General features: G+C 32.9%; 2 protein-coding genes across 5 annotated transcripts in view; one reads left to right on the top strand and one right to left on the bottom strand.

Moving 5' to 3' along the window:
* LOC145726223 (bicaudal D-related protein homolog) overlaps positions 1 to 12,346 on the bottom strand; it is a 50,366-nt gene that overhangs the window by 26,671 nt on the left and 11,349 nt on the right. The window lies entirely within an intron of this gene.
* On the top strand, positions 8,090 to 9,359 carry LOC145726817 (uncharacterized). 2 transcript variants are annotated; one of them, XM_081976072.1, is made up of 3 exons: positions 8,090 to 8,364; positions 8,506 to 8,734; positions 9,004 to 9,359. In XM_081976072.1, the coding sequence occupies exons 1-3, from the start codon at positions 8,103 to 8,105 to the stop codon at positions 9,266 to 9,268; spliced, it is 756 nt and encodes a 251-aa protein (XP_081832198.1). In that variant the 5' UTR covers positions 8,090 to 8,102; the 3' UTR covers positions 9,269 to 9,359. The 2 variants fall into 2 exon arrangements, with proteins under 2 accessions (XP_081832198.1, XP_081832197.1); XM_081976071.1 differs by having other exon boundaries at positions 8,506 to 8,770.

The following is a 12,346-nucleotide window of genomic DNA, read 5'->3' as shown; positions in this document are numbered from 1 at the left end:
TGTAATTTCTACTAGCAATAATTTAAATTAGAATTCAGTAATTCAAAAAGTAAATAGAATATGATGATGATTTTTGACTAATTTTGAAATTTAAAGTGACTTTTCCAAATTGACTGATAATAAAAAGTTCATACTATCACTAATTGTACAAAGAAAACGTTTCAAGAATTGGTAAGGATTTAATAATGATTCAACAACAGAAATAAACCAGATTTTTATGACAAAAATTGACCAGCTTTTCAAATTGAATAAAAACTTTATGATAACATGGGCCCTAAACCGTGCTATTTTTTACATAAGAAGAGTTAAAAAAGTGTCAGTGACGTAGATTACCAAGTTGAGGGAGATTTGACATAAGCTTCTACACCACTGGAGAAATGATGAAGCCATTTGAACAAATCAATAAAAAGTTTTAATGTTAGATTTTAGAGAAAAATTGCCTTATACAAAATTTCTCAAAGAAGAAAAATTTGTCAGAATTGTTTTCTTTAAAAAAAATAAAAATTGGTATGCCCTTTTTGACATGGTGTTTTTCAATCACCCTGTATAAAACCTAATAAGTATAGTAAAGCAAAATGAGCTTTACAAAGCCTTTGAAATCATCTTTCGACCACCTTATGTAGTGTCTATAAGTGATTAGTCCAATAATCAAGATAATGGCTGTTAAAGACGTTTAGTTTTAATTTGACATTTACCACTTTGACAGCCCGTAATTCGGTTATTTTGAAGGTTACAGGGTGGTTCAATATTTTATTTTAAAGATATTCGATGTTGAATAATCAAATAACTGAGTTACATTTGCTGTTAAAGATAGTTTTGTCTTAAAAAATATTTATTACTTTCAGACCGTAATTCGGTTATTTTGACAGTTACAGGGTAGTTCAATGTGTCAATGTAAATCCCTTGAAATCTACTTTTGACCACCCTATATAGCGTTTATAGTAAACGATCAATTGACTGGGTTATTGGCTGTTAAACACAGTTTGATCTTAATTTGATATTTATCAATTTGACACCCCGTAACTCGATTATTTTGACAGTTACAGGGTAATTCCATATGTCATTTCAAAGCCTTTAAAATTTGTTAAAATTTGATTTGTTTTTGTCTCTAATTTTGACAGTTACAGGGTGTTTTATTATATCATTTTAAATCCCTTGAAATCCCCTTTAACCACCCTATACAGTGTCCATAAGTGCAACAAGGGAGAATTGGATTGCAGTAAATCTACTAGGTTGTGAATGTATATTAAAGCAAACGTGTTCAGTTAAATTGTCTTGTTGACAAGTTTTTGCTAACCACCCTGTATTGCTACCTCAGACATACAGGGTGGTCCAGTTTTAAATGTCAATAATTCATCAATCGATAGCCCATCAAAAAACAAGTTGACATGCATTATGTCATTTTCCTGAAGAACGCTTCCTAAGGAAGGCATAGACCTCCAAAGTTCAATTTAAAAAATAGTTTTTTTGCTACAACTGTCCAATTTTGATGAAATTTGGAACAAGTAATTATGAAATGAGTACTCGTTATGTGATGTGAATGACATTCTTCAAAATTGTTTATATGCGCGAAATGGCATGTTTAAGCCTATGGAAAATATAAAAACAGTTTTTTAAGTCTGCTATGTCAAAAACTTGGTGAAGATAACTCTAAAACTTGATTTTCTAAGCTGAAACCAGTTTTTAAGCCCTACAAATAGTCCAGAGTTCTAAAAAATTTAAAAGCAAAGTAAGAAACTTGAAAAGTTAGTCTTCAAGTCAATTTTCATAAATCTAATGTCAATATCCTGTATTTAAGACTATTTTCAAGACTAAAATATTGAAATCCAAATTTTAAGCTTTTAATGTCACTTTTCATTGGTTCAGAGTCACTTTTTGGTGTCCAAGAATTTTCAAGGTTGAAATGTGTGAATTTGTAGTAAAAATTCTCGATAAAGTAGTTTTGCATGGCTACAAGTCAATGGGCCTATCCCACATATCATAAATTTTTGTTTTAACGACTGGAATCGAAAGAATAGGATCAAAAAACTAATTTTTCATATTTTTGAAGAAAAAATTATGGTCGTAAATGTTCCTACATTAGTTTGAATTTGTCCATTAAATTTAAATGATCTGTTTTGGCGCGCATGTGACGTACGTAATTCTGGGCGATTTTATTGGCTGTTGCACGCCATCTGTATCACTTCTTGTCGCTGATTGGTTGATAGTGTAGTACGTCACCGGCGGCGGGCGTTTTAAACATGAGATGAATGTAGTTTTTATCATAATTTTTTTTCTATTTAGACTTAATATTTTTGAAAACAAAAAAATACGGGTATAATATTTTCAATCCGTCTTTGTAGTTATGAAATAAAAAAAAATTGTGGGACAGGCCCATTTTCACTACTAAAGTTTTTAACTTATCTGAAAACTATAACGACTCACTGAAAGAGAGTTTTTAAGCCTCTCAAGTCAATTTTCATAGTTTCCAAGTCAATTGTCAAAGCGAAAGTCTTTCAATTTGTCTGAAAACTGGTTACAAATACAATTTTTAAGCCACTTAAGTCAATTTTCACCGTTTGAAAGTAAATTAACTGGTTTCTAAGTCAATTTTCAAAACTAAACTCTTTCAATTTGTCTGGAAACTACGAAAACTGGCTACAAAGATATTTTTTAAGCTTCTTAAGTCAATTTTCACCATTTTCAAGACAATTTTTAAGTTGGGTTGTTGGTTTTTCATAACTCAATTATCTAACAAAGTTTCAAATCAGAATTTTATAAGAGATACTTTATTTTTCAAATTGAACAAGTAAAGTAAAAAAAAACTGAAATTTTTGCAAAATATCCAGTGACAGAAAAATGAAAACCATTATTGCTCCAGCGGTCTGACAGTTATGACAAGAAACCGATTTTCGTTGGGAAGCATTTTTCAGGAAAATGTATGTTAACTTATTTTTTTGATGGGCTATCGAATGGTAAATTATTGACATTTAAAACTGGACCACCCTGTATACAAAGTGATACAAATTATTAAAGATAGACACAACTAACACACAACAAATTTTCTGATAATTGCCAAAATTTGCAGTTTTCTATACTTAAAATTAGTTTTCTTTTAACTTTTCATTTCAATCAAAATGGAAGAATTTGGAATTAGAAACCCAAATATGCACTTCAACAAAATTTTATTTCAAGTGTCAGCTTGCATCTTTGTGAATTAATGTTAATTGTTACTCTAAACTGGTTTAAATTAGTTTAATTGCACATTTTCTAATCTTAATAAAATTTTTGATTATTTCTACTGATTTGTGACTGAAACAGTAAAAACAATTAAATTGCCTCTATAAATTTACCACCAAATTACATTCCATTCACCGCCCTACAATAACTGCACTTTGCAATTAAACACAAATTGATGGGGGAACTATGTAATAGAAAACGGTAGCACCCAATCAAAGGGCGTGGAGGAAACAAAATTGAATCTCCAATGATAATAATCAAGTATAGAAACTTCCGTTTTTGTTGCTTTGTAGCGTGTGCCTTCCCTAGATCGTATATCTCGAACCGCTTCCGCTATTGTGTTGTTGAGATATTGCATGGGGTTGCAAGTGGTTAATGAGAACATTTATTCCAAGGCGTTGAAACCAGGTGCATGTCTTGGGTTTCACAGCTCCAGATGTTGCAATGTTAGGTTAGGATTTACAGCTGGTTGTAGCAGTTTTCCACCCTCAGTCACTTTCAAATGAATCACTATGGTTAGATCAGAACGTGTATAATTGTTCAACCAGGTTAGATAGGTTGCGTTGACCGCAAGGTTGTCTACCATATTCAAGGAAAAAATTAGTAAGCCGGAGCATGACTAAATCGATTCGATTATATCATCGACTGTAATGGGTGATGGGTTAGATTGGCCAATCACCAGGCCAATCACTAGCAACTAATCCATCATTCTATTTCGGAAAGATAGTAGGCGATTTTGGTGCTGCCTAATTAATGCAAATGTGTGATGTAATAATGCTTCAGTAGATTTTGAAGATACTATACAGCTGTAGTTTAGCAATGATATGTCACAACTAACGGGACTCCCCAAGTTAAGAAGCAATTAGATTGGATTTTTTACACAATCGCTACACTATTGTGAATTATATCAGTTCCTCCATTATATGTTTGTTAATTATATCAAGGATACTTGAATTCTTGAAAAACTTTTGTAATAAAGAGCTACTATCCACTATTTTCAGTTAAACTGTGCGTATTAGAAATGCTCAAAGCTGAGAAAACCTCTCATCAATGTTTTTCATAATTTGTATTTAAATCCTCACTGAGCTATGAATTGATATGCACACAAAATGAGTGACAAAATCGCCTGTAAAACCTACTTAGAATCACCGAATCACGTTTTTAAGCACATTTTTGAAATCCTCATTAAATTTCCTATTCAATGACCTAAAAAAAACACCCAAAAATTCGGTCCAGTCAGGTAGAAAAGCGCTGTCAAAATTTGAACTTCCAGAAACACAGTTCCAAAGTACAGTAAGTGACAAAATCGTTTGTAAAACCTACTTAGAATCACCGAATCACTTTTTTAAGCACATTTTTGGAATCCTCATTAAACTTCCTATTCAATGACCTAAAAAAAAACACTCAAAAATTCGGTACAGTTAGGTACAAAAGCGTTGTCAAAATTTGAATTTCTAGAAACGCAGTTTCAAAGGACAGTGAGGGACAAAATCGCTTGTAAAACCTACTTAGAATCACCGAATCACGTTTTTAAGCACATTTTTGGAATCCTCATTAAATTTCCTATTCAATGACCTAAAAAAAACACTCAAAAATTCGGTACAGTAGGTACAAAAGCGTTGTCAAAATTTGAATTTCTAGAAACGCAGTTTCAAAAGACAGTGAGGGACAAAATCGCCTGTAAAACCCACTTAGAGTGACCCAATCACGTTTTTACGCATATTTTTGGAATCCTCATTAAATTTCCTACCGAATAACCTAAAAAAAAACTCAAAAATTCGGTACAGTCAGGTAGAAAAGCGCTGTCAAAATTTAAACTTCCAAAAACACAGTTTCAAAGTACAGTAAGTGACAAAATTGCCTGTAAAACCTACTTAGAATCACCGAATCACGTTTTTAAGCACATTTTTGGAATCTTCATTAAATTTCCTATTCAATAACCTAAAAAAAACACTAAAAAATTTCGGTACAGTTTGGTAGAAAAGCGTTGTCAAAATTTGAATTTCTAGAAACGCAGTTTCAAAGGACAGTGAGGGACAAAATCGCCTGTAAAACCTACTTAGAATCACCGAATCACGTTTTTAAGCACATTTTTGGAATCCTCATTAAATTTCCTATTCAATAACCTAAAAAAACACTCAAAAATTCGGTACAGTCAGGGAGAAAAATGCTGTCAAAGTTTAAACTGTTAGGAAACCCAGTTTTAAAGTACAGTCAGTGACAAAATCGCGAGGAAAACCCACTTAGAGTGACCGAATCACGTTTTTAAGCACATTTTTGGAATCCCCATTAAATTTCCTATCCAATGACTTAGACAGGTTTCTTACTTATAAGTATCCGGTTTATTAATATTCATTGATTTGTTGTTGATGCTTGCATATTGTAAGGAGTTTTCCTACATTGTTCAAACGGATGTCCTGACGTATTTACATGAGAAGGTATGAGGCCGACAAGCAGAATTAGTGTGATTTCCTTTTCTACTTTGTAATTTTTTAATTACCCAGTAGCCTTATTTCTTGTTATGATCCAAAAATTTTTAAAAATAAGTTATAGTTTAAATTCTATAAGTATAAAAAAAGATATAGGTTCGGTTCAGGTGGTTACAAGCATTATTTTTTGATAAATTAGACAAACACGTACTTAACTTTGATTTTTGATTTCTTATTTTGTTTTATTTACCCACCTACCCTTCTATAAAGCAATAAAGTCTTAACCTTTTTGAAAAAAACAGCGTCGTCATGCACGATTATTGATTATACAAGGTCTGTCAATGGGGCCAACTAATTCAGTTTTGCATATCACGAAATGTCGCTGAAATGCCAACATCTTATGATTTCCTCGAAATAAAATGACATTGTGTTTTTCGGTTGTTCAAAAATTTTAAAACAATACGCAAAAACCTGACGTATTTTGCTTGTATACTCTTCTCCTTTCTTTTTAAATTTTCATTCAGTTTTTGATTTTAAAAATTTTTTAAAAACTCCAAAAAAAATTGTAAATGTTTTTTATTGTTGGAAATCCAATAAAAGCATTTTTTTTTTAATTATGTAAGCGCCATTTGTGTTATACAAAGTTGTTTTTTTCTATCCTTTTAAGGCATTGCAAGTTTTTGTACAGGGTGGCCAACTAAAAATGTACTGTATCTAAGAAACCGAAACTGATAATTGTTTGAAAAATTTATTAAGTAATATGGCCATTAGGAATACATTTAAAATATTTTCGTGATTCCAGCGTTGCCGCGTCTACATGAGATCAGTGGCAACTACTGATTTTTGTTCGACAACCCTAGTAACTGATGCTATTTCTTGATTCTGTTAAATAACCTAAAGAGTTATTGCTCTAATCAGTTTTTCTCTAAATTTCGTTTTTGAGATATTGACTGTTAAACATTGGAATTTTCACTGTTTGAAAGGTTGTAGCAGGCGAACGGTTGAAGATATTCCTATCTTATGATGGTACTTTCAAAATTTTCAAATTATGATTTTTTTTCTTTTTTTGAAAATATTGAAATACTATCATAAGATAGATCTCAAAAAGTAAGATAAGTACATGTAAACCGTTTTGCTCTTTCTTCAACCCGTTTTCGCAACACACGTTGGAAAAGCTGAAATTGTAAAATACACGTTACATGACGTGAATAATACAATTTTGAGCTTGCAACACTGTAAAAGCCAGTTGACATTGTCAAAAACAGTCACGTGAACTTCAAAACAAAGTTTAAACTTTAAAAAATGGTAAATTAAATTAAGACAGTTGTAAAAACTTAAATGGCAAAATACACGTTACATGACGTTGAAAATGCAATAAGCCTCTACAAATGTCCTAAACTTAGTGTCCTACACTACATTTTGAAATACACAAGCAATGCCTCAAAATACTCTCTAATGCCTTATAAATATCTCAAAATGCCTCGTAATGTCTTGTAATACTTCACAATGCTTCGTAATAATGGGAATGCCTCAAAATACCTCGACGATCTAGAATCTATCCCTCGATACGATGAGTTGGTAATCCTGTACACTTTCACATTGTAGCAAAAAAAAAAGTCATAGGAAACTTCTATGGATTGTTTATGATTACCTCACTAACATTAGGTATATGAAATTTTATTTTACACCCTAAATTTTCACACAAACCTTCTTAAAGTTTTATTTTCTTAACAATTTAATTTTGTTGGTCAATAACCCACTTCAGGATATAATGGTAAATTACTCTGAACAAAAACACGTAAAGTCCTTGGTGGAATGAAAAACCACAAAGACGGCACGCATAGAAAGGAACCTTGAGACAGTTTCTGTAATATGGCTTGCAGTATTTAGTAAACGCTCTGGTTTTCAGATATAAAGATAAAAAAGGATGTTTTACATATGAAAACCACTAAACTAGGCTAAATCTACCGAGCTTCATTTACGTAACTAATGAGAATGTTGCAAGATGATTTAGATAGTTTAGAACATTCGCAAGTGAGAGATAACACATCCGGGTTGAAAAACCGACTGTGACAAGGACTTCAGTTGGTTTGGTGACAGGCTTATCTACAAGTTTCATCATAGAAAGTGTTTTTTTTTTATCAGTAGAAAATATGAAATTTCTGACAGCAATTAGGGTAGAACCGCGAGCAAAATGTCGCAAACCTAACCGACACCGGATCAAATTTGTTCAAATTCCAAGTTTGAAGCGGTGGTTTGCTGTTAAAAGTCTTGTTTTGAATGATGCCTGCGACGTTGAGCAAGCAAAATCACGTTTTGCACTAATTAATAACTCGCAATTATTTCAAAATATTCTTATAACGAAACGCCACTGTAAAACAACCGACAGTGATTCATTTGCTAGTGACATTTTTGACGACTTCAAAATTTCGAAAAAAAAATGTAAACAGCATTATGATTCTGTTCGGTCACTTACTGAAACGCTGGCCACCCTTTAGATACCAAACCACGTACTGGCTGCTTCACAAACGCTACAAACACCATCAAAGACAGAAAGGTCTTCAGGAATCTTCAGAACCCAAGCACGAATGCCTGGAACCATGCAAATTACCGAGAAGATCCTGGTGGAGCATGTTCAGGAGTAACAGGAAACAACCAAAGTGCTTGGAAAAAGATCCACCAAAACCACCACCTTTATGTGAAACCGTAGAGATAGGTTTGTTTGGTGATACTGAGTGTGCACGGTGTAGAATCCAGGATTCAACAGAAACACTGTGTACACTATTGTACAAAGTGTTTCTTTTGAATCCTGGTGTTTGATAATCACTTAGTTAAAGCTAATTGAGAGGGATTTTAGTGTCAGAAGAACAAGCAGAAGCAGATCTGCACCAAATAGAAAAACTGGGAGGTAAAGTTTTTAGAACCTGCGGTACAGCCTATGTTCTTCAAAAAGACCATGCCAAACCTATGGAATCATGCTACACTTCGGAAGAAGATATACTGGACGAAATGAACAAAGACCCTTCGGTTAAGGGAGTTTGCGATCCAATGCCACCATTTCAGTCCGTGGAGTTAAGACTGATTGAGTTGAGCGAAAGAAAACTTCATCCTTTATACAAAAAGTTTGTCTAAACTGTTAATATGGGGAATGGTTTTATTTATTGGGACCTCAATTCACCAAGATGTTTTGTTATATGATCAAGTTGTTCAGTGTGATTACAATTGACTGATAACCAACAAGTAAAACCTTAATCTGTTCCACATTTAGGACCATTTTCTAGATTGTAATTTAATTCACTAGACTGATTACAAATGTCACTAACATCTAGTTAAACTAATTCCCATTTACGTATAGATTAATGTCAATTCCAAAACCACCTCCACGTGGCAAAGCCCAAACTCAAGCGCCCCATTATAAAAGTCGAAGCGGACCTGTGATGGCCGAAGACTTTCCCAAACATTTAAAGATCAACAAAGAGTGCTTGGATCGGAAGAATATTCTGTATGAGTGCAAGAAGGCAGAGCCACCGCCTCAAATGTTGAGCAGGATGGTTGAGATGAAGATGAACGAGCGGCCAAAGCTGCAGAGTGACAAAGACAAGGATTGTTCCGGCCGGTAATTTGTAATTTTGCTCAGTGTGACCTCAACGTGGATGATGATTAATTAAAGTTATCTTCAAGAAGCTTTCCTTGATTAAAATATAATAATTCTGGTGTGTTCATCATTGTAGCTGATAACATCAACCGTGAAAATCAACCTTACAGCATAACTGAAATAGTTCTCTCATTGACCACAATAATGCGGCAATTATTTCCGCTTTAGAGGCTCTAATGGGAGCAGAATCGATTAAGCAATTACCGACACATTACCATATTTAACTCGGTCGAATACCTCGATACCAGAAAAAGTGAATGTTATTAAGCTGTTGAGCAAGAAAACCAAAAAAAAAAACTGCCTTTTAAGCGTATTACAACAAAAGTTCCTATAGATGACGAATTTACTGTTCTTGAACAGAATGAGTCAGAATAAAAGTGGTTTCCACCTTTAATAAAAGCCGGTTTGGTATTTGCGTACATATTCATACAAAGATAAAAATAATTACCAGGCTTAGATAATAGTCGTAAATAATACCGTAGAAGTTGGTTCGCAAAGCACGATTTCAATTCTAAACTTTCCTAGGGATCGTTGGTGGTTATGTCAGAACAGCAATTTGCTTCTATACATAAACAGTTCAAAGATCTTAGTAGTTGGTATAATTTGGTTAAGAGAAATTAATGTGTGGTGGTTAAACGTCTATGAAAATTGCTTTAAATAACAAACACAGAAATTGTAGGTTGTGTTCAACTTGGAGCTAGCTAGTTAAGTTTGTGATTGATCAAAAAAAGTAGCTGAAAGCTGCTTTTTTTTGACCAATTACACACTTCTACTGCCATAATGGTAACTAAGACATCAAATTTGCAATTTTTTTAGCATTTACGCTACATAAAGTTAAACTGGTAGTTAAGTTTTTATGGTTAGAAAACATTACACCATTTAACTGGCTAAAAGTGCTATTTTGGCAATTTTTTATTTTACTCCAGGAGGGTTCCAATGCACAGCAAAGGGCATATTTATACCAAAGGACCTTAAATTAGGGGAAATTAGTACAAAAAAACACTTTAAAATTTGTAATTTTTCAAAAAAAAAAAAAAGAATAAGGGGAGTTTTTTTACTACTTTTTGAAATTCAATATCTCGGTAACATGAAGAGCTAGAGAGGCCAGTTTTGGCTCATTTTATAGTATTTTTTATCCTCTTTCTAACGGCGTTTTAGTGGTACTTATAAGAGTTCAAATAAAAAAGTTACAAGTATTCAAAAATTGAAAAAATGCAATTTTTGCAAAAAGTGCTATTTTGGCAATTTTTTATTTGACTCCAGGAGGGTTCCAATGCACAGCAAAGGGCATATTTATACCAAAGGACCTTAAATTAAGTGAAATTAGTACAAAAAAACACTTTAAAATTTGTCATATTTAAAAAAAAAATAATAATGAGCCTTTTTTTACTACTTTTTGTGAAATCTATTAGACTTCAAATAAGAAAGTTACAATCATTCAAAAATTGAAAAAATGCCAGTTTTGCAAAAAGTGCAATTTTTTATTTTACTCCAGGAGGGTTCCATAACATAACTAACACATTGTTTCCCTTTTTCTAAAAACGTTTTAGTGAAATCTATAAGAATTCCAATAAAAAAGTTACAATCATTCAAAAAATGCCAGTTTTGCAAAAAGTGCAATTTTGGCAATATTATATTTTACTCCAGTAGGGTTCCAATGCACAGCAAAGGGCATATTTATACCAAAGGACCTTAAATTAGGGGAAATTAGTACAAAAAAACACTTTAAAATTTGTCATTTTTCCAAAAAAATTCAAAGAATGGGAGGGTATTTTTACTACTTTTTGAAATTCAATATCTCGGTAACATGAAGAGCTAGAGAGTCATGCATAATGCAAGAAAAAACATTGATGATGAATTGTACTGTTCACACACCGAAAATTACCACCATCATGGTTTATTTAACCTCATCAATATTCAGGTGTGAGATCATAAAATGTCAGAGTTGAGTCACTTTTTGCATTCGTCAACAAGGCCACCAAACTAACGATATCGACAACAGATAAAAGGGATTTTGTGTAATTCGAGTAAACATGAACCTTATTGATTACCACGTAACGAGATTATCTGGTCTTCTCGTTTACGAACAATGGGAAGGACATAACGAGTTTGAAAATAATGGTACCCATTCTCTATGGCCAAAGCCGTATAAGTAACGTAACCCAAATGTTTATTAGGAGGTAACCAATTTCTTAGAAATCGCTTATGTTTAAAAAAAAATTGCGTACCATGAGTAATACTAAGTATATACACGGTTTTTCACAGTTTCCTAAGCAGAACCATCGTTAAAACAACGGTAAACAATTCTTCTATGTCGTCACGGTGCTAAGGTAAATGATAAAAATTAATGTATGTCTTTTTAAATATGTATTTTACTTTCTTGTTCGAACATCTCGAAGATCTTTCTGCTTTCTTCCCCCTGTTTTAAACGAATCTTCGGTCGAGAAGAATGGCTTTTGCCAATGACCTTAGTAAGCGCACATCTAGATGGGAAATCTTTAAAGTTTTTTCGCGTTAACCTCGGGTTTATTTATTGTGAAGCTGGTTGCGAAAAACGGTCATTTTTAAGGTCTCTACGGCGTGGAATCGTGACCTATGGCTTCCCGTGTGGTTCAGCTTTCTTGTTGCAAACAATAGACACGCAATGGTACACGAGTCGCCGACCAACGGAAAAAAAATTGGGAATTGGCTGTTTCGGAATTTGCATACTGAATTAGCGACCATTAAAATACAACCTTGCTGTGGTGACGTTAGGTTTTTTTTATAACCATCCATATGGAGCTTTTTATGGGTTGTTAACACTGCGGTCAGTATCTTAAAAAGGTTAAAACCACTTTGTGACATTTTCAAGTAAAAAAATTGTTGGCAAAATATCTTAAAAGACATCCTAAAAATGAATTTATTATTTTCTGTTACGTTTTTCCAATTTAATTATTTGCTTGCTGGATGAAGCAGCAAATCGACAATGAAATTCTAAAGTCAACAATTTAAAAACAGTTAATGATAAACTAGGTTGGCCTAATTTTAAATAGGGTGATTTTGA

Source organism: Ips typographus, linkage group LG3, assembly GCF_016097725.1.
Source record: "Ips typographus isolate SLU linkage group LG3, UJ_Ityp_2.0, whole genome shotgun sequence".
NCBI classification, from domain to species: domain Eukaryota; kingdom Metazoa; phylum Arthropoda; class Insecta; order Coleoptera; family Curculionidae; genus Ips; species Ips typographus.
This window is presented reverse-complemented; position numbering and strand designations above follow the sequence as displayed.